Source organism: Pantherophis guttatus, chromosome 2 (assembly GCF_059756535.1).
Source record: "Pantherophis guttatus breed Tessera chromosome 2, ASM5975653v1, whole genome shotgun sequence".
In the NCBI taxonomy this organism is placed as follows: Eukaryota; Metazoa; Chordata; class Lepidosauria; order Squamata; family Colubridae; genus Pantherophis; species Pantherophis guttatus.
In genome coordinates, this window is record NC_142064.1 from 120,366,137 (window position 1) to 120,389,590 (window position 23,454).

Consider the following 23,454-nt stretch of genomic DNA (forward strand, 5'->3'; position numbering starts at 1 on the left):
GAAGATTGGGTAGCAGAATCTGCAGAGATTTGAATTAATCAAAGTAGATGTAACAAATAGAAACTTTACTTTAAATAAATGAAAGTTGTGATTTGTGAGATGCTACTTATTTGGTAGAATTCCCAAAACATGGAAATACAGCGATTACACACTAAAGATGCAGAGAAACTTGCTTTTGATGGTATGTTTGTACTACTTAGTTGCTGACTGAAGATCTTTACTTGATCAAATTCTTGGTGATTTTGTGGATGCAGCACTTGTTGTGTACATTGACAGCCAAATCACTTCTATTTAAATGTAAGATGAGAGAAAGTCAGAGAAACACATAGTGCCATAATTTAGACTTTATACCCTAATATGGCTTCCAAAGCTGACACAGGCTCCTTTTCCTAGATCAAGGGTGTCAAACTTTATTTCATTAGGGCCGCATCAGGGTTAAATCTTGGGGGACTGGGGTGGGCGTGGCCAGGGGCATGGCCAGCTCAACGTCACTCGTGTTGGGGGCACCTGTGGTGGCCTGATCATTTTGCCAGCAAAAACAGGCTCTCAAGCTCTGTTTTTGGCTGCGATGGCCTCCTACACCCCTCTGCCAGCAAAAACGGAGGTTTGGAGGGCCACCTGCAGCCTTTGCCAGCTCCATTTTTGGCTGCAACGGCCTCCTGCAACCCTCTGCCAGTGAAAACAGAGCTCAGGAAGGCCACAAACAGCCTCCATTTTCACTGACACTGTGGGCCGGTTCTTCGCGGTTTCCAGAGTGGCCCCGCAGGCCAGATCTAAGCACCCTGCAGCCTGCATTCGGTTCCTGGGCGTTGAGTTTGACACCCCTGTCCTAGATGGAGAAGTTTCACAGATCCCTTTAATTATAAACAATTCTCTACAGATAAGATTGCACAAAAAAATTATGGTAGTGGACTTCAAGTAAACAGACTTCATACTAATTCAGATATCATTTATTTGCATTTTCAACTATTTTATTTCTCCAGCAAGCACAAAATAAAACCAAGCTGCCCAAGGTCCAACAGGAGAGAATTGGACGAGAGATGGCAGTAGACATTCTCCTTTCTCTTCTATCTTTCCTGCCAATGCAGACAAAGTGTTCTAAGCTTAAGGCAATGATATACATTCCCCAGAAGAAAATCAGGCCGCATGTGTGTCTCCTAATAGATCACTGAGGCCCTAGCCAAGGCTGTATTCTGCACTACCCCAAAATAATTATTAAAAAATACCCAGAAATCAGCACCAAGGTAAGCCAAATTCTCTTCTTTGGGAAAAAAAAATGGCCTTTAACAAGTATATGAGTGCATAACCCATACATGTCACTGGAAGGCAAAATCACAAAACTCTGTGTCACTTATTTTGGCCATGTCATGCGGTGGGTAATTCACTGGTGAAAGCAATTATGCTTGGAAAAGTTAAGTGGGGAAAGGAAAACAGACTGCTGAAGAACACAGTGGCTGGACATCATCAAAGCTGACATCAGCCAGAGCATAAAAAACCCCTCAAATAGTGCAAGATCGGAAGATGTGGAGAAACCTGGCCCACAGAATTGCCGTGAGTTGGACACAACTGAATGGATAACATCATCATCAAGTATATGAATTTGCATATTTTATATAAAAGTTTGCTATGTTTACTATTTTTATATTTAAAAAATTTTACAAAATAGGCCAGGGTAATGAATTTTGCCTGGCAGTAGAGTTTTACCTCTGAGCCCTGGAAGTCTAATTCAGTAAAGTTTTCCTTAATCTGGAAGTTTCAGTAGCTCATGACCACCCAAACTCACTTTTTCTATTTGCTCACAATGACTGAACATACACATAACCCTACTCCGTAACCTGGTGCCTTTTTTAAAGACCGAGGTTCCCCCTAAGAGAGATAAGATTAGGGGAGAAAATAAATGGTGTAGAAAAAGTTACCAATGTAGGACGCCTTTTAAGCGCTTGCTTTATTAAAAAATAATAATTTATCAAAAATGGGTATTTAAGATGGCTTAGTGAAATTTCAAACACCTTTTCATGGGGTGGAACTCAAACTCTTCAAAAGTTACAAACTTTTGAAAAAGTCCTATTTGTTAGATTTCAAAACAGTGGATTGGATCTGGATGCAAGCACCTGGAGTCTGCAAGGCAAACAGACGCCCCAAAGAGAAGGTCCGGGGGCCCCTTTGCACTTTGCTGCCATTTTCTACTAATAGGACTAAACATGTAAAGGCTTATTTTCTTTGCATCTCAACCAGAGAGTAAATGGAATTACTCTCAATCTGATGCAGTCAATAGTTACAAACCTATGAAATCCATCTTACTGGGGTCTGCAATTTCCCTGGAGGATTCCAGAACTGCCCTTCTTTTCCATTTCCTGGAACAGTTTCATAAAGTGGAAACAAGAGGAAAGGACCTGCCAATTCAGACAACAATCAGTCCTACTGGGCATCCAAAGAAAAGAGGCTGTGATGTTGCCAAATTGATACGGGGAGGTGGTCTCTTGGGGACAGATCCCACAGAAGGCAATAGGAGATGGGTCCAGTGTGGTGTTTTGTCTTGAGGTGAAAGAGGGATGGCGTCTTCAAATCCCTTCTGTAGGCTCTGTAAGAAGCAGATGAAGGACAGACAGATATTAAGCAAAGTTATTCTTGTAACTTGCTTGTTCTTGCTAGGAAAGATGAGAACTGCTGGCCAACGATTCTAATTCTAGCTAGAAGCTATTTATTGCTATTCATCACCATCCCATCCCTAGGAATAAATAAGAAGCTGTAACATTGCTCCCTGCTTTGCAACTGTCAGGAAAACAGTGAAAGTACAGGATATACATTTCACAAATAAATACAATATGAATAATATGGGCCACTGTAAGGCCCAGAGATGGGGCCACGAAGATTATTATACTGTATGTTCCTGGAAAGACACTTGAATACAGATGCCAAAGGCTGGATTGATTAAATGACTCATTTCAACCTTTGAATAGGCTGTCTCTTTGACTGGAAGACTGGACAATAGGATTCTATGCAGTTTGGGTTCTGTTCATTGTTTAAAAACTGAGCAGTAGTAATTTTTCCATTGATGTACTTAGTATTGTATCTGATTGCTGTATTTGATTTCATTTTGATTTAGCTTTTCGTCTTCATTGTTGCTAGTTCGTTTTATCTGAGTTTTTAAATGTTCTGTTTTATATGTATTCACATGTTTTGCTTTTGTTTTGTAGTTCTACAAATTAAAAAGATAATGGCAATACAATTATATTGTCTCATTAAAATATCAAGGGAGACACAAATTGAAACGCTGTCAGGCTGAGCTGACGCTAAAAATATCAGTATGCATGCATATATTTCTTTCCAATCAGTTGGAAAGCTTAGTCCTAGAGTCTAGGTGACTTAAAATATAGAAAACAAAACAAAACAAAGGATTAAAAATCAAGGAATTATAATTTTTTAAAAAAAAATAATTACAACATTTATATTCTTCAGCTGTTAAGCTATAAATTGAATTGCATTTGACTATGAGGGAATATTTTTTAATGAAAATATATTAACAATGCCTTGCATTAAAATGCACTAGCCTTAAAAGATCTATTAAAAATAAAAACATAATGCCGGTAATTTAAAATGAAATGGATTCCCTGGATTCTTCTCATTTGGGATTTTGGCTGGAGAACACTGGCATTGGCATTGGTTGGTGATCTGTGGCAGGACTGGTGTGGGAAAGTAACTTTCTTGGCCCTGCTGAATCTCCCAGCTGCCTTTAATATCTTCACTTATGATATCTTTCTGGATTGGCCATACCGTTTTCTTCCTTCCTGAATGGGTGATTCCATTTGGTGGTGCAGAGGGAGAGGTCAAACGTGTGGGGTTTGTTTTGTAGAACGCTGCAATGCTTAATCCTCTCCCCTATAGTATTTACTACATGAAATTGCTGGCGGAGGCCACCCACTTCATTGGGTGGAAGCATCATCGATATGTTAGATAGAAGAGCCGCGGTGGCACAGTGGTTAAAGTGCAGTACTGCAGCTACTTCAGCTGACTGCTAGTTCAGCAGATCAGTGGTTCAAATCTCACCGGCTCAAGGTTGACTCAGCCTTCCATCCTTCCGAGGTGGGTAAAATGAGGACCCAGATTGTTGGGGGCAATATGCTATTTAGTATACTGTCTTTGGTGTAAGCCGCCCAGAGTCCTCGGAGAGTGGGCGGCATAGAAATATGACTAATAAAATGAAATAATAAAGTGCAGTACTGCAGGCTACGTCTGTTGATCACCAGCTGCCAGCAGTTTGGCAGATCGAATCTCACCAGGCTCAAGGTCGACTCAGCCTTCCATCCTTCCGAGGTTGGTAAAATTAGGACCAAAATGAGATTGTTGGGGGAAATACGCTGACTCTGTAAACCCCTTAGAGGGCTGTAAAGCACTTATGAAGCGGTATATAAATCCAAGTGCTATTGCTATTGCTATGTTAATGATAGCCACATGTGTACATCTTTCCTGGGCTAAACAGAAGATATATTTGGGGTTCTCTTCTGCTTCCACGAGGGGAGAAACAGATTTAGACTTAACTCTAGCAAAAATAGAATGGCTGTTGATTCAGAAGCAGGGGATTTCAGCAGGAGTCCATCGTTAGCTCTGAATAGGGCTGCGCTGCCCCATGTAGAACTGGTTTGCAACCTGTGGGTCCCCTTGGACTCATGATTCCCGCTCAAGGAGCAGATAGAAGTCATGACTAAGAGAGCCTTTGTGCATCTTGCATATCAACTTCAGGCTTTTGGGGAGCAGGGCATTTTGCTGACAGTCAGACCCATTGGTTCCCATTTGGATTATTACAGTTTGGTCTACATGAGGCTGCTTTTGAAGACCATTTGGAATTGCAATTGGTCCAGTATGCAGCAGCCTGGGAATAAAAGGCACAACATTGTTCACTTGCTACTTCTATGGGAACATACCAGTGGTGAAATCCAATTTTTTTTACTACAGGTTCTGTGGGCGTGGCTTGGTGGGCGTGACAGGGGAAGGATACTGCAAAATCTCCATTCCCACCCACCCCCACTCTGGGGCCAGCCAGAGGTGGTATTTGCTGGTTCTCCGAACTACTCAAAATTTCCACTACCGGTTCTCCAGAACCTGTCAGAACCTGCTGGATTTCACCCCGGAACATACCAGTTGGGTTCCAAGTATAATTCAAGCAGCTGATTGTTTATCTTCAAAGCCCGTCATGGCTTAGGACATATTCTTATATTCAACCTATGTTCAAGACCACCAACTGCATGGAGTATAGGGTAAGAAGGAGGCAGGGCTTGAATGGATCCTGGTTTGAGGAATTGTTATGTTCTGGGATCCTTGGTAGTAGCTCCATCCATCTGGGAAAAGCCTACTTTCAGAAAGAAGAACAGCCCCATCCCTATTAGGTGTCCTGGCAGTGAAGACTTGGGTCTTCCAGAGGGCCAACAGGGATTATGTAAGATGTTAACCCCTAAGGAGGTGGCACCACACATATTGGGATGAGAATGAACATCAATAATTATTTGGTTATGATTTATCTTTTGATTTACTTTTTTTTCATTACGGAACATTATGTTTTTAACTCTAATAATGAGTTAAAAACAGATGCCACTTGCATCGCTTCCAATTTTAAGCCCCTTTTAACAATAACTTCTAATAATGAAGTTATTGTTAAAAGGGACTTAAAATTGGAAGTGATGCAAGTGGCATAAATAATTAGCAAATAGACATGATAGCTATCCTAACTGAATGCATGATGAATTCCATTGCTTCCACTGAATTCTCTAACAGAAGAATAACACTGGATGTCTGCATCTGCGGAAATTACAGGTAGTCCTTGATTTGTGACCTCAACTGTGATGAGAATTTCCATTGCTAAGCAAGGTGGTTGTTAAGTGAGTTGTGTCTGATTTTATGACTTTTTTTTACCATGATTGTTAAGTGCTGCTGTTAAGTAAATGAAGTGGTCATTAAGCGAACCCAGCTTTCCCCATTGACTGCTTGTTGGAAAATGATTGGGAAGGTTGCAAATGGCAATCATGTGAACCCAGGATGCTGCAACCATTACAATTACATGCCTACTGCAAAACACCCAAATTTTGATCAGGGGACAATGGGGATGCTGCAACAGTTGCTGTAAATTTGAGTGATTATTAAATGAATGGTGGTTCATTCAGGTACCTGAACAGTACCATTTCGTATTCTTAAAACCACTGGACTTGAAGCAGAACTCCCCAATCACCCACATTGCTCAAAGGGCACTGGGATGCAACAGAGTCATCATAAATCATGAAGATATTCTACAGCCAAGTTTAAGAAAAAGGATGGCAATTCCAAAGAAATGAATTCCTTTGGGAGGATCTCATTTTCCCTACTGGGTTTAGCAACAAGTGGAATGCCTAGTTCTGGATACAGAAATCTACAGTAGAAATCGGTATACCGGTACCATTTCCAAAAGCAAAGTTTTGTGGATCTGATTCATGCAAGAAAGAAAAGACATCTAGAAGCCACCTAGAAATGTTCACCTTCCTAATACCTTCACCCCAGAAGACCTACCGGAAGGAGCTGGTACATGGGATTTCCTGAGAGTAGGCAAGATGGTGTATGCATCGTAGCCAAAGAGGATTCCAGTCAGAATTGAAACCACCTATTGAAAAACAAGGCAAGTTTAGTTTGGGGACTCAGGATTTTTCCACCCCCAATCATATTTGGTAGGCTGAAAGTTTTTCTAGATGCATAACTCGTAGTGCTACCAATTGAATACATTGGGAGTTAATTAAGCAATGAGAAAACAATTGAGAATTATATGTAACAAATGAAGTTATCTGGACCTGACATGATAGCAGTGTTCCAATATTTCAGGGGTTGCCACAAAAAGAGGAAGTCAAGCTATTCTCCAAAGCTCCTGAAGGCAGGACAAGAAGGAATGGATGGAAACTAATCAAAGAGAGACGCAACCAAGAACTAGGGAGAAACTTCTGACAGTGAGAACAATTAATCAGTGGAACAACTTGCCTCCAGAAGTTGTAAATGCTCCAACAGTGGAAGTTTTTAAGAAGCGATTGGACAACCATTTGTCTGAAATGGTATAGGGTTTCCTGTTATAGCAGAGGGTTGGACTAGAAGACCTCCAAGGTCCCTTCCAACTCTTGTATTTGTATTTGTATTGTATTTGCATTTGTTATTGTTACTGTATTTGTTGTTGTATTGAATTGTATTGTATTTGTATTTGTATTTGTATTTGTTATTGTATTGTATTGTATTGTATTGTATTTGTTATTGTATTGTATTTGTATTATTTGTATTTGTATTTGTATTTGTATTTGTATTTGTATTTGTATTTGTATTTGTATTTGTATTTGTATTTGTATTGTATTCTTCCTATAAAATTGTAAAGCAGGCAATGCATGATAAAATCTTGAGCCAGAAACAACCTGCGGATAGAAGGGATTATTGTAGCAGCTACATTTTGTCATATACAGGTAGTCCTCAACTTACAACCCATTGTTAAGTGACAGTTCAAAGTTACAATGGCACTTAAGTAACTTCTGACCGTTTTTACCCTTGCAACCATTGCCACATTTCCATGGTTACATGATCAAAATTTGGGCACTTGGCAACTGGCATGTATGTATGACAGCTGCATCATCTCAGGCTCATGTGATCACCATTTGTAACCTTCCCAGCTGGCTTCCGACAAGCAAAGTCAATGGGGGAAGCCAGATTCACTTAACAACTGCAGCAATTTGCTTAACAACTGTGCAAAAAGGTTGTGAAATGGGGAGCAACTCACTTGACTTACTTAGCAATGGAAATTTTGGGCTCAGTTGTGGTTGCAAGTTGTGGACAACCTGTAATCTCATTTTATTTCAATGCTTTGAGTACGGGTACTCCCACCTTCTGCCATGATAGGATTTAAACAGTGTACTGTATCATGGTATGACATAATAATAACAATATACTAAAAAAGAAACTATAATAGCCTGCTTCGCTGGTAACACTGGCATAAACCTTTGTGTTCATTGTTTGGTCTTAATGCAAGATGTGAACTGATTCCTATGTCTTGCCGAATTCTGTTCTTTTTTAATTGTCCTATTTAAAAAAAAAAAGAAGCAGTGAAAATCGGTGAGCCCCCAAAAATGCTGAACTGCAATTCCCTGCAGTCTCAGCCAGCATGGGCCATGGCAACTGATTCTGGGAAATGTAGTTTTGGGAGGAATACCCCAAAGGTACTCCCACACTTGCTACTACAGCATTCTCCAGCTAATGCGATCCCAGAATAAGCAAGCCTCACCTTGTTTGATGCATGTTCTTGAATTTTCAAAATTCCTACCAGGTCACCATTCCAGCTTCCTTTCTCCACTCCCTCCACAAATTTGTCCCACCAACAGATTTGATACTTACCGCCCCAGCTATGCCTGCTCCATCTGGGCGGCTAACAAGGACAACGATGGCGGTGATGATAAAGGCCACTGCTCCAATAAGAGCCCGGATAAAAGTCTTTGGAGAAGCAAGAAAAAGATTAATCTTGGTGGACTCTAAATTAGGCTTTAAATGGATCTAGCCAGAGCACAAAACCAACCACTATACATGCCTACTCAGAATTAAATCCCCTTTGGAAACCATGGTTGAACAATATACACTTGCACCACATCTGAAACTCGGATTCCTCTTAACATCAGGTCTTTCATTACTCAGGTAGAAATTAATGCAATTCTTAAATTATGATTTATATTGGGCTGATGATTGCTATTGATATTCAAATATTATTTGGACATTAATAATGGTTGGTAGTTTATAAAATGATATAGTATATATCAGCTACTTAAACTAATTAAAAGTTCTTAGGGTGATGCCTTTTTATATTGTAGCACAATCCCTTGAGCAGAGAGGTGAATGTAAGATTGTAATCTTACATCCTAAACTGGATCTGTACAATGCTATACCCTAATGTCAATATAATTGCCTTGAGATTCTCATCTTCATATACACCAGGGGTGTCCAAACTTGGCAACTTTAAGACTTGTGGATTTCAACTCCCAGAGTCCCCCAGCAGCATAATAGAATCATTATGCCAAAAAAAAAAAAAAAAAAAAGACAATAACAAGAAAATTAATGGAAAAATGCTTCCCTATGACCACTTTACACAAATGCCAAGATATGACTGGCTTCACAGGTGGAAATTTTTACAGGCATTCACACATTCTGAGCAGTCAGTTATATCATATAATGCCTTACAAAATGTAATCTGCCCATGTAATCGAGGTATCCAGGGAGGGCCTACGGAGGGTGTTTTGCCCTCAAGGTTCATGGGATATGGACCTTCCTGAGGGTAGATCCACATTATGGATCACCTTGCTCCAGCAGGACAGATGGGACCATTCCTTCTTATTTTTTAAAGAGGTTGCTCCATAGCTTGCTTTGGGGGACTATCATGGTTGAGTGTTATTATTTTAATAATGTTGCAGAATCATTATGGATCAAGGGATGGGTGCTAGATGTATTGTTAAATAAATAATATATATATATAGAGAGAGAGACATAAGAATCCCTCCCCCACCCCAGGGCTTACCACAGAACCAAAACTTACCGTCCATCCCCAGTGAACGAAAGTCAATTGAAGGTGTAATCCTAACATGAAGATGATAAACAGGACAATGCAGTAAATCAGCATGAAGATCGCCAAACCTGTGTAGGCATATGACCAGGATGCCCCATAGCAGATCAGTATGATGATACATGCAATCTAGGAGAGGAGAAATACTTATCAAAGAGCAGAATGGGGAAGGAGAAACACTGAAAGAAAATAATGCAGCAAATGATGAAACGTGGCTGATCTTTAAAAAGCTAAACTGGGGCTCTCCATGAATGAGAGGCCATCAGAAGGTTTCAGGGCTGGGAAGTTGAAAAGCATCCTAGAAGGTTGCAATATCCAACTATTTAGATATATTGTTGGCAAAATAATTACATGTATAAATGAAAAAAAAAAAAGCTTTGAGGAGTGGAAGTTGACTTGAAGATTTTACTTAGTTACAATAAGACACATACAAAAATCTCCACCTTTAACAGATAAATATTAGGACAAAACATTAACAATTCAATGGCTGCTTAGCCTCAAAGCAATGTATATACCCACACAGGGAGGGAGGGAGGGAGAGAGAGAAAGACTTGTGCAGAAATCTTAGGCCACCATTAGTTTTTATTTTATTTTATTTATTTTATTTTTCAATTTATATACCGCTCTTCTCCCTAAGGACTCAGGGCGGTGCACAGCCAGAATTAAGAACATGAAATACAAATATTAAGAACAATTAAAATATATATAAATTTGGCCCAAAAATTTAAAAATCACAAACCAATTAAAACATTTAAAAATTTAAAAAATTTCTTCTTAAGCCAGTTTTGTTGTTGTAGCAATGGTATAATGTCCATATATAATTATGTTGTAGTCTCCTTATTAGAATATAACCAGAAAATGCAGGAAATATGTGTGCAGCATTCAAAAACAGGAAAAAGTAGAAAAAGCAGCTTCTATACGCCAAAGTGGCAAGTATTTAGTATGCCCTCCCACTACACTTGATACTGGCAGACACCTGACTCCTATAAACCTAAATGGAATGGAACCCTAAGAACAGCCATTGCCAACACCTCTGTATCCTACTACTGGTGTGCCAAAGTGACTGCAATGCAAAAAGGTCTGTTACACCAGGTTTGTGCAAGACATGCTTGAGCATTTTACATGTTGTATGAATGTTATTTCTTGGAAGCTTGCTATTAAGACCAACTTTCAATCATATCGTTCCAGTCAAAATGCCAAAGATCACAGACTTTGACAGGCATGAACTCATACTTTTGCATCAGCCAACGCCACTCTGAAAGGGAAATCAACCAACTAGATATTCAAGATGTGACATTGAATACCAAAAAATAATTATGGGTGGCCCTTAAAACATTGCTAAAATAACAAATCTAATAGCCACCTAAGACTTTTGCACAGTACTGCATGTGTGTTTGTGTGTGTGTACATACATATATACACAATTTATATATTTGGCAAGGGGAAGAGTGACCAAAAACATTTCCTAAAATGATATTAACTTTATTGTGTAGTACGAAATAAAGTTTACTAGGTCAGTAAAATACAGTTCAGATATAAATACTGTTTCCCCCTTATAGCTAAAGCATATCTTTGCTTTTGATACAGCCTAGTAGAGTACTGCAATTTAATGCACTTCTTTGCTCATGCAAATACAGAAGGAAGTGTGCAAAGATCAAATTGGCCTTGGAGTGTCATGGCAAGAGGCTCCTCTCCAATCAGGGTGGATAAAAATCAATGATTTCTTTAAAAAAATCAGATGTTTTTGATTTAAATCGGATTTTTTTGATTTTTATCGAATTTATTTTAATAAAAAACTTTTGGGATAAAAATCTATCGTAAGATAGTTTTCTATTTAAGATACATAAATAATTTAGTTTATTCAGCATGAAATGGAGCTTAGTTATGTAGCATGAGGCTGTATATTCTGCAACACTGGGACTATCAGTGAGTCAACAGTGGGTCAAAGGAATAGCAGAGATGACAGCTGCTCTTTAAAAATTATGATTTAAATCGAGTTGATGGAAATCAAGCCTTTTTACTAGTGATTTAAATCATGATTTAAATCGTGATTTAAATCAACTCGATTTAAATCAAATCCACCCTGTCTCCAATACATAAATGAAGTCAGAATAAAGAGGTGAGCAAGGAATTTGTATATTTGGTTTCGTTCAAATTACACTATTAACTAAGACATTTAATATGGTTACTTCCCATGCACGGAGTAACTTACTTCTTTGTTACACAGTACTGTGATTTTATTTATTTGCCCAGAGGATGTAATTTTCAATAGCAACCCCTTCAGTATAGAACAGCTTATATTTTGAGGATGGGTTAATTCTTGCCCTCTTATTTCTTAGAATAATAGTGAAAACAGAGTCATTTTTAATAGGACTTTTGGAAAGGAAGATATTTAATAAAGGACAGCAATTAGGTGATACAGAAATTTAATAAATAAATACTATGGGTAACTTATTATGGTTTTATGATGTAATAGTGTTGTAATGCTCCCGAGATTGTAAACTGCCTAAAGTTTGATGAATAGATGCATGCAAACTATTGTAGTACACACTTACGTACCTTAAAATCAGATGTTAATATTCCCCAAAGCATAGCTTCCACCTTTAGCTAAAATAACTTCAAAACAAAATATTAGTAAGCCACCCAGTCATCACTGAATTAGCCTATTGAAAAATATTTGGGGTGCCTTTCCAAAGGCCAGGAATGAGTGTGGTGATTTATGGCATAACACTAACAGTGATTAGAATACAGTATTGCAGACTAATGCTGCCCACTGAGAAGACCTGCTAATTGGCCTAATCTCTAGACAATTGCAGAGTAGGTAGCATCGTAACAATGATAGCTAGAATTTAGCAGCAACATATTTGGAAGGATGCTCAAAAGGCTGTTTGCACTTCTGGAGCAAGAATTTCTGCACTCATGAATATAGTGAGTAATGCAGAGATAGGTAGCATTGATCCACCCGATTATGTCTAACCAATTCCCAGCAGTTCCAGCCCACATAACTTGGAGTTGAAGTTAAATTATATCTATTGGGCTATAAGTTACCTATTCTTATTTCAGGGATGCCTAGAGTTTCCAGGATGGGCCAGTTTTGCATAGCGGTTAAAGTTTCGTGGTCAAAATTGGGAGACTGTTGAGTTCCGCCTTAGGCATGAAGCCAGCTGGGTAACCTTGGGCCAGTCCCTCTCTCTTAGCCCTGGCAAGGGCAAATCATTTCTGAAATCTTGCCAAGAAGACTGCAGGGATTTGTCCAGGTAGTCACCAGGAATCAAGGCTCAAGGGCGGGTGCACAGACATGTACCTGCACGCACGCATGCACACACACAGCGTCCAAGGGAGATATTACTACCATTTGATATGAATCTGCTTTTAATTTCTTAGAAAAGCAAATTGTCAATCCTCTCTAGTTTTATTTGTACCTACTTATCAGGGAGAAAAATAAACATACCTTAGATTGAATTAATTCATGTTTCTGTCTGTGTATGTACTACACAGGACTCCTCCCAAAATGTTCCAAAGTGATTCGGGAATTAACTGCAGGGCTGTGCCAGCTGCAGCAATTGAGAACCATGTTTGGTGGCTAAATTTGCCAAGTGGGAGCCTTGAAGACAAAAGCTCAATCCATTTCCCAGCATGCTGGCCAAAGACTAGGCAGAAGCATGCAGTCGTCCTGTCATCACTGGGGCAACTGCTAAACAAAGTGGGAATGTGCTGCCAAATATGCCAGGCCAAGAGTAAAATTTTAAAGAAACAGGAGTCAGATGAGATGCAGTAGACAATTTGGGGTAGCATAATTGCTAAAAAATATTAGCTGTTAGATAAATATCTCTATTCTACATCTTATAATAACATCATTGTCAAAGACGAATAAGCCACCCAGGTACCGAATGCATAATTTAACTGAATTTTACAAATTTGTTTGTCCTGGACTGAAAACTAGTTTGCCAATTACCTGGAACAGGCATATTCAACAGCAGTGTATGCTGTAGAAATAAGTCAATGAAACGTTCAGCACTGTTGCTTGTTCATCAAACTGTCTTTGAAGTCAAACTGATTATTAAAAAAAAACCAAGAATCCAGGCTACCTCAAGGAAAGCCAAGAACAAGTCACATTATTTTACCCACTGCCAAACCTAAACCAATATTCAGATGCACATTATAAAGAAAGAGGCAAATCTGAAAAAACTATGATTGAAAGGCTAACAAAGTGAACTTCTATTTTGGGTTAATTTTTTGCCAGAGCTGCTTCATTGCCTGGTATGAAATTTGTAAAACTCTCCCCCTTTCATCTACGGGAAGGCAACCAAGATTCTCCCCTGCTGTCTCTGGAATCAGGAGGTTGGAGTTTCCCAGTTATTTCCTTGCAACTCAACGTTGCAAGATGTGGTGATAGGGAGGAGGCCAGTGATTCATTTCTGGATTCCAAAAAGACAAAGAGAAATCAGAAAATGATGACAAGAGTCATTTCCTCTCTTCCTGTGCAACTGCAATGATTTATGGTACCACCTCGTTTTAAGTTTTTAATGGAGACTTTAATGGTTCCATCCATTATAGCTGCCCACCTAATCAAGAGCTTAAGAGTCCTGAAAACTGAGCCAAATGTAGCAGAAGAAACAGCTGTAGATAACATAGTTACATGTTTTGCAAACTGATGCAAAATATGTAACTCTATGTGACTAGCAACATTCACTAGTTGCTAGATAAAGGATCTTTAAATCTGTATAAATGAAAAGGAAAAGTGTTTACAGCCAACAAGTTGGATATATTTTCTTTAAAGTATTTAAAGGGTTTAGCCTAGACATTTAAAATCTGTCTGGATTTTAAAATATACAGTGGTAACTGTATATTTGGCAAACTAGAAGCTTTTTCTGTTCTTTTAACATTTTACTATGCTTTAAAAAAAACATAATTGGGTTCACTCAACACACATAACACCCTTCCAAAAAAAACCTGAGCAAAAATAAATGTGAAAATGCTGATGAGTTTTGGTTTTTAGTCAGACCCAACTTCTGACTAAAAACTGAGCATTGCTGGTATTTGAATTTTACACCCCTCCCAAGAGTATCACTATTATTAAAATGTATATTTTATCTGATGTTAGATAATGCATAAAAAGTGAATGTGATAAATGGTAGATCTGGGAAATTTTGATTTCATTTTTTCCACTCTTTGCAAACCTCTCCCCCCACAACTTAAATGAAATTCTGTGGTTTATGTACATCCTCTTTATCATACTGTTCTTGTTTGGAATTTTTCTAACCTTCTCTTATTTCAATATACTTTTATAGCATATATATCTATGATTTAGGAAACTATTTTTATTTCAGATTTGAATTGCAAAGAAATGCATTTGCATAAGAATTTGTGTATTTGGGAGTGGGAATGATCTTACAGAATTATTTAGGAACTGAAAGCTGCTGCTTTGCTCATCCCAAATGAACAAAATGACTAAAAAAACCCTCGATTATCTTGATTTGTACACTTTGAACTGCACAGTACAAGAGCTCATGGAATGATAAGGTGTGGTACAGGTAAGGGGGGAGGAAAGCCTTCCCCCTTTTCTTTTCTAGGTCTTGTCAAAACCTGCTATTCCCAGCTCCAGAAAAAAAAAACACCTGTCATTCCCAAACAGAAAAACCACCCAGCCCAGCAGGCATTTAGAAACACCCCATTCTTTAAGAATAAAATTCAGTTTTATTGGTCTGGTGATATTTGTGCATTTCTTCATTAACTTTCTCAAAGAGAACCACTGTAAACGGGGCAGACTTGTAGAAGACAGGTTTATATCTGCATCAAACAAAAAGGTTTAGTAATCTCGATTTCTCAGCCTAACCTACTTAATAAACTTGTTGTAAGGATAAGGCAAGCATTCTAGCTACAAATTCTTTCATAAATCATGCTAGGCTTTAGTTTGCTTTAGCAATGGTTGATTTATACATAATATTACCAAGAAAACTGCATATATGTGTCATTTGAGTCACCAAGAGCCAAATTTGACTGAAAAGAAACATTATCTTTTAAGCCATAAAGCCTGGTTTATAGAGTGCCTGGCTTGCTACATTAAGCTAAGCCAAAAGTAAACATAAGCATAAAGTAGGAATCCAGCCAGTGGATTCTGCCTCAAGCAATGGAGGAAAGCTGAGGTACACACATACAATAGGTGCTCTGAACCCTTGGAATAAAGAGAAATGCACACTTTTCAGTAGTTCTGAGGAAGCTCAATTTTTCAATAGTTATACATTGATGGCTTTGGTCAAAATAAAATTAATTGGATTAAGACCCAGGTTCCTGTTTGATACTTCTTGTTCTCATCCGGAAATCATTGGTTCAGTTAATTATTAATGAATGTAATGAAGACTATGAGGCTGACGGACAACCCAAACCAACTATTCTGACAGGTGAGGCAGAGCAAATGTTAAGTCCACACTGGAAAGTGGCACCTTGTCTGGTCCTGTTATGAGAGGCAAAGGATTCTTCCCCATTCAGCTGGATGCGCACATGTCCTTTAAGGCAAGGACAGGGATGGAGCACACAAGTATAAATACACACCCTTGCACATTGAGTATGGGGGGGTGGGGGCGGGTGGGCGGGTAGGGAAGCACCAGTCCACCAGATGTTGAGGAACCAATTCTAAGCACATCACACCATTGATCTAGCTGTTGATATTACTGGAAATTAGAATTCAGCAACATCTTGAAGGCTTCAGAATCCTCTCTCATCTATATGATGATTTAGATAATTTACCAAGTAGGATTGGCAATAAAATGTTATACTTTGGAATGCTCCAAGCAACCCACTTCTGATTTGTCATCTCTTTTTTTTCTGCCAGAGTGCACAATTTTGTCCCCACCCCAACCTGTCAATTCCTTTCCTTATGTTGGTTCATTTTTTATTGCATAATGATTCACACTCTGAGCATGGATGCAAATAATATTTATATATTGAAATTTTAGTTAGTCATTTATTGATAAACATGCAGAATCATATTTTGTTACCCTCAAAATTTCAGTCTGGTCTTAATTTATACCTCGCATCTCAGTAAGATTTGAAGTTGCAAGATATTGCAAGTACAACAATTGTACATACAATTTTCCAATTATGACCAAACTTCACTTAAGAAAATATGACCTGGTTCACGTATGTCACTACCACTATTTGATTGATTGAACTTTGACTTAGTATCAGAGGTGAAATGCTCCCGGTTTGGACCAGATTGCCTGATCCAGTAGCGATGGCAGCGGGTGGTTCGGAGAACCGGTAGCAAAAATCCCTGCGCCCCCCCCCCCCCCCATGCCCAGATGAGCTGCACGATCATCAGAGGCTTAAAAAAAAAAGCCATCGTCAGAAGCTTTTCAAAGCATTTTTTCCTGCAACCTCTTGGCCGAAGAGGTGGTAAAAAAAATGCTTTGAAAAGTCTCTGATAATCCCAGCTGAGTTGCCTGATCGGCAGAGGCTTTTCAAAGCATTAGAAAAAATGTTTTGAAAAGTTAAAAAAAAAAAAGTTGCCCATACCCACCCAGTTACATTACCCCTCCCCACCAAGCCACGCCCACAGAACTGGTAGTAACAAATTTTACATTTCACCCCTGCTTAGTATGCTATATGAATACTGAAATTTGTTAAATTTGTTAACTACAGTTATGATTTAGCATAATCAAACAATGATGGATTTGTTCAGTGCAATACATGAACCAGGTCTATAAGAGACCATGCACAAACATATTCAAGAGACTGCCAAAACGAACAAATGAACATTAACACCTGCACCATTTCACACATTCATATTAACCATTTCTTTTTTGAAAAACAACCAAAGTTCCAGATGTATGCATCTTCTTATGAACTACAGGTTGGCCCCCTTGCCAAAAAGAGAAGTTAGCTCTTTTTCCATTCTGTACAGTAAAAAAAAACAAAACCAGCAAATCTCTCCTTTTCACTGAGTCAGCGGAGTTGAATTACCATTTTTCTCCACCTCCTCCTTTGGGTAAAGAATAACCAATTTAACGTTCCCTGGAGGAAAACGTGCTTGTTTTCCACATTCCTTCTCATTCCTTTCAAATCACATCATCTACCAAAGATACAGGATCACATCTTATACTATGAAATCATAGTTATGCCTAAATTCCTCCAGGTAGTGGGGGAGGGGTTAGTTTGTGGCTCTAGTGTGGGTGGTTGGGTGTGTAGTGGTTTTTGGTTCTATTGAACCTTGATTCAGTTTTAGATGCTCTTTGTTTTTATATCATTCTGTTTTTGTTTGTTTGTTGTGCAGTTCGGTGGATGGCTACATATATTGTAATAAGTGTAAACCCACCAATTTGATACCCTACATTCCTGTAACTGCCTACCATCTGCCTTATGACTGGCTGGGTGGGCGTGGCTAGGTGATCATGTGACTGGGTGGGCATGGCCAACTTCATGTCACTCATGTCGAGGGGCGACTCACCAGCCTCTACTCATCCCTCCCCTCCCAGCCACCCCTCACCCGCCCGCCTGGGCTCCTTAAGGCCCCAACAGGAAGCAGTTGTTGGAGCTCAGCAGCCACAATGAGAAAGAGTTGGCAAAACAGCTCAGTTCAAATTGAATCTGGCCAAGAAGGAGGCTCAGTAGAAGCACCTCACTGAGGATTAGGAGCATAGGCTTTCCAAGCAGAGGGAAGACCTGTAGGAGTGCAAGGCGAGGTATAGGCACCTGGAGGCTCAGCGGGCTGAGATGGTCAGGTAGTTCCAAGCCATGATACAGTCCCACTGGAACGAGGCCCTCCACGAGTGGCGCTTCCCTCCAGCCTTCGCCCAAAGCCCAGCACCAGGAGGTTGAAGCAGACCTCAAGTTGGAATTTCTGCCCCCTTCGACTCACACAAAAAGACCCTGAGGGGGGAGACTCTCTGCAGTAACACAAGCGTTCATTGCACGTATCCGGCCCAGGGGCCATAGTTTGAGGACCCCTGATTTAGTGCAATATAAAAAATGCAAATATTTTTTCTGTAGACCACCAAAATTTTCTCGTGGACCACCAGTGGTCCACGGACCACCAGTTGGTGACCACTACTCCAAACCACAATGGCTATATGCATTGTGCCAAACATTGAACAAACCACATGAGTCAATGACTTGTGTGAACAATGTCCATAAATCTTACGTTTTTATCTCTGTATGATATTTGGAAAATGCTGGGGTTTTCATGAGCTTATACACATACAAGTTCCTCTCCTGTCATACATAAACATGACATAGATCATATTATGGATTTTGAAAAACATTATTCCAGATGAGTCCACTCGAGCAGATGGTAACAGGGGACGCTCGGGAATTCTCAGCTGCAATTCACCAGGCAATGGATAAAAGGCAATATGTAATTGGTTACTTCAGTGCCACCCAGATGTAATGGCTTTAGGTAAATAAAAAATAAGCAGCATCCATTCCCATTAGAACAGATTCAAAGCAGACATAAAGTCCACCTGGAACCTAAACCAGGCAACAAAAAGGTAAGCAGATCACTGGAAGAACTCTAGAGAAGACATCGCATTATTTTCCAGCAGGGTGGATTTGATTTAAATTGAGTTGATTTAAATCATGATTTAAATCACTAGTAAAAAGGCTTGATTTAAATCAACTCGATTTAAATCATAATTTTTAAAGAGCAACTGTCATCTCTGCTACTCCTTTGACCCACTGTTGACTCACCGATAGTCCCAGTGTTGCAGAATATACAGCCTCATGCTACATAACTAAGCTCCATTTCATGCTGAATAAACTAAATTATTTATGTATCTTAAATAGAAAACTATCTTACCATAGATTTTTACCCCAAAAGTTTTTTATTAAAATAAATTCGATAAAAATAAAAAAAAAATCCGATTTAAATAAAAAAAAAAATCCGATTTTTTTTATTTTTAAAAAAAAATCATTGATTTTTATCCACCCTGCTTTCCAGCTACTTTGCTTCTTCCAGTAGGCGCTTTTAAGCACCTGTATGGAAAGCAGAAATTCAGTACCACTTCTAAGGAGACCAATTTTGGGCGGGTGGATCAGTTCCGGGCTTATGGAAACGCGCACGCACAGCCGGCTCTGCCAGCGTGTCAAGCGGCAGGGCAACAACTCCGAAGAGCTGCCCACAAACATAGGCACATATCGCGGGTTGCCATCTATGAAGCCTTCAGTCAGGAATTTAGTTTTTCCTTAAAGGGCCGGGCGGCAGGCCGGCACCGCAGCGAAGCCAAACCGACGAGCGGCTGCCTCTCCCGCCCAATTTTAGCTCCAACAGGGCTCCGCCTGTCTGTGTCCAGGCAGGGCAGGACACAGTGACTCACGTCACACTCGTTCAGCCGAGCGCGCACATGGCGCAATATTAGGCGAGGGGAACGGGGCGGACTCGGCCGCGCCCAAAGGCCATGAGCAGAGCCGGACGGGGGGAGGGGGGGGACCAAAACCCGTCCTTAAATTGCCCGCTGCGCAGACTTCTCTCCTGCCGCACAAATTCCCCCTTTCCGAAGACTCGTCGCGAATCTAGGAAAGGCGGTCGCGCGAACGCAAACACCCCCCCCCCACACACACCACTCCTTTCCCCCCACCGGACGCTTTTCGACACGTGCTGGATTGCAACTTGCAAGCGTGAGGGGGGGGGGAGAGGCGTAATCCAACGCAGCTCGAAAGGAACCGGGCCCTCCCCGTTTGGATTGCTGGTAAATCGCATGGGAGGCATTCCCCGAGAAACGATTGCACGTACTCAAATTGAAACCGGACGACGGTGGAGGTGGGGGGGACGCGGAATTGATGGACCGACAGCGAGGGGGTGAGGAAGGAAAGGCAGAGGCCAAAATGCAGGGAACTCCCCAGGCGCGCGGGCGCGCACGGGGCTTCCGGGGGTGAGGAGAAATTGCTCTCCAGGCCCCTTCCCGGTTTTGTTTTTTTGCTTCGCTCCGGCCTGTTGCGCTCCCCCTTCCCTCTAGTTACATATCTACCCTCGACTCCGCAGGCTAACTTAACCGGATAACTTTAAGTCCTTCCTCCTCCGCTCCGCTTCCAGCACCGCCCTCTTAACTCTACCCTTCGGTAAAAGTCTTCTCTCGCGCTAGGGCGTTTCCCGCTCGGCTCCGGAGTTTTCAAAGGCCCAATTTAGCCCTCGCGGTAAACAAAACTTAACAGAGCTTGGAGGCTTCGGGGTGGGAGAGCAGCCCGAAAAGCATCCGCTTTTCCCCCTCAAGTTTTCCTCAAGAGCGGCTCCTGACCAAAAAAAAAATACGCATGCCCGGCGCAGCTGCTGTGGCTTGGTTTTTCCACCTTAATGGAAAAACTTTTTTTGGCAGGGGTGGGAGAAAAACGCAAAAGTTCCTGAACAGCAACTGAGGGCATTTTCAATTAGATTCTCTCTGGAGTCTGAATCCCTGGAAAGAAACTTCCCGCCTCCCACGTTCTGCGGACGAAGCAGAAGGGGCCACGCAACTGCTCTGACAAGCCAGCTGGGGCCTCGCGTTCTTCGTGGGGGGGAGGGTGTTCTGTGGGGGGGAGCGAATGACAGATTTCCCTTCCTCTCTAACGCTGCTTTTGCCACTTTGCTTTTAACCGCTTCCTCTTCGGTTGCCTCAGAAGCCCCGCCGCTTCTCACAAGGGGCTGGAAGGGACACATACATAGATATGTATGTTTTAGGACTGTCGCGGAGGTGGGTGGGGGTGGCTATACCGACTCTGTAAACCGCTTAGAGAAGGCTGCGAAGCACCATGAAGCGGTATATAAGTGCTATTGCTATTTTCACGTGCTAAGAGCAAAGAAATGCCACCGCCCTCCTCCCCGAAGGGAGCCAAAATCCACTCGGTTCCCCCAAACTCAGGAGCGCTCGGCCGTCGCCTTTGCCCGACCCCCCCCCCCCCCCGCAATTCCTTCTTGCCTCTCGCGGCTCGCTTCCCCACCCTTCTCCGTTTCCCTCTTACTATTTCTGCGAAGAGTAGCATTCCCCTTTGGGAGCGGATGAGGCTGGTAAATTGATCCATGCACCCCTTGGAGGAACCACCGGACGACTCCATGGCAACGGCGGGATGCCCCTCTTTCGAAGGGGGCAAAACGTCGAGTTCCGCTTCTCTCTCTTTCGCGGGCGACTCCTGCAAACCAGCCTCCCTTCAAGCGCGGGTTCGCGGAGCTGGGCGAGGGCGGGGAAGCCTGTGGGCGAGGTGTGGCTGCTGTCGAGCTGGGCACGGCTCGGGTTGTTTTTTTGTTTTTTGTTTTATACAGCCGCTGTTCCTTTAAGGACAGCCGGAGACGGGAAGGCGGGCTGGCACTTAACTGAAAAATCAAACTGATGCTGGAAAGGGGCGGCTGGGCGCGGAGTTGCTGGAAGGATCGCGATTCGAAAACGGCGATTTCTGCGGCCGCCTCTGAATCCCTTTGGGAGAGCTTCTAGCTGCGAAATCCCAGGTTTTGTAGGTGCATTTAGTTCCCTGAGGAAGCCGCTTCCAATCCCCGATCATCTTCCCACTTCAGGCGCAGGTTAACTCCACGTGCGGATGAAACGTCTAACAGAGGCGGAATACTGTGTATTGCTCAGCTTTTAACCCCAGAAAAGGGAGAGTAACAGTAAGGGGCCTTGAAGGTCATCTAGTCCAACCATGTGCAATTTATGCTGCTAACTTTTTTCTCCAAGGCAAGACATCTATGCATTTAATAGGGAGTGGCAGGCTGAAATTCCACAGATGCTGCCCCAGTTTAAGGGACACACAGACAAGGTCTCCAAGCCTTCCCCTGACCACCTAATCTCTCTATTTGTCACCCTTCTGGCCCTGATGTCCTTCCTACATGAGATGCTCTCTTCCCTTTGTTTTTCTTTTGCATTCTTTCTTCTGCATTCTTTCTTTTGTTTTCTGTAAATTCTGTGAATAAATTGGGATGTGTCTTGACAGCAGTCCTGTGGAGCATTTTGATTTCTACCAAGTTTTCAGAAGACAGTAAGACAAATTCTGCTCACATAAAATTACACTGGTTCCACATAGTTTGAATTCCACACATTCAAACTGAACCACACCACTGACCAAAACTTGTTAACTTGTTGAGGTTAACTTTGGAGAGCCTCCTGTATATGAAAGATAAGTGATTGGTGGCACTGCCTGTGTTTTCAGTTTTAATACCAGGTATTTAATACCAGACATTACCAGGTAGAAGGAAAACGTACTCTGGAAGTTGCTGCTAATAACTAGTGGTAAAATTGGTTTTATATTTGCACAGTATATTTGTTTGTGGCTTGGGATGCTGTTTGAATCAAGACTTGGACCTGTGTGTCATACAGTGGCTTAGTCAAATAAGTCAAATATTCAGCAACCTATGAGTTGTTATGTTGGGAAAACAGACCTTATAAGGCACTTCTGAATCTTCCTATGATCACTTGGGTGTGGGAGAGGAATCCCTGAGGAAAAAAAATAGACTTTTTTTTTTAACTTTAGCTATTGACTGAGTTGGATTAAGTCATTAACTAAACAAGCTACAGTTTAAGGACTCAGACTGAAAGAGTCTTTGGAATTTCTGATTTTTCTTTCTCATTTGCTACAGTTTTATGGTTTCATTTATAAAAGTCCCTAAATGAAGCCTTTCTATGTGGCTCACATAGTTCTTTTCAATTGATTAAGATAAGCTTTGTTTCTGTGTGCATTCACACCACCTATTCAAATTGGGCCCTTCTCCATCCTATCACAGGTTTGTAATGCATTTTGGTGGCCGCCTTGCCAAGTTCAGCCAACATAATTCTCCATTGGCTCTTGCCAAATGGAGCCTCTACAACTTCTCATAGCTTAAAGCCTCACAATGTTAACCGGTCCTTATGCCCTGGCAGTTTCCTCTGCTCATCTAATTAATTTCATCTTTATTCCTGTTTCAA

At 41.1% G+C, this 23,454-nt stretch overlaps 1 protein-coding gene across 1 annotated transcript; it reads right to left on the reverse strand.

Moving 5' to 3' along the window:
- Positions 1–934: 934 nt before the first annotated feature.
- PLP2 (proteolipid protein 2) lies at positions 935–22,123 on the reverse strand. The gene is made up of 5 exons (XM_034434088.3): positions 21,524–22,123; positions 9,569–9,724; positions 8,383–8,478; positions 6,535–6,625; positions 935–2,581 (listed from the first exon to the last, which is right to left on the reverse strand). Exons 1-5 carry the CDS (start codon positions 21,614–21,616, stop codon positions 2,562–2,564), a joined length of 456 nt encoding a protein of 151 aa, XP_034289979.2. The 5' UTR covers positions 21,617–22,123; the 3' UTR covers positions 935–2,561.
- Between the last annotated feature and the right edge of the window lie 1,331 nt (positions 22,124–23,454).

Bases quoted from the DNA above. Each gene is read 5' to 3' on its own strand.
- PLP2 (XM_034434088.3), bottom strand. From the start codon at position 21,616: ATGGAGTCGTCCGGTGGTTCCTCCAAGGGGTGCATGGATCAATTTACC. The intron at 9,725-21,523 runs GTAAGAGGGAAA...CTCCTCTCCTAG, and splicing joins TGCTACTCTTCGCAGAAATA to ATTGCATGTATCATCATACT. The intron at 2,582-6,534 runs GTAGGTCTTCTG...TGCTTCTTACAG, and splicing joins CCATGTACCAGCTCCTTCCG to AGCCTACAGAAGGGATTTGA.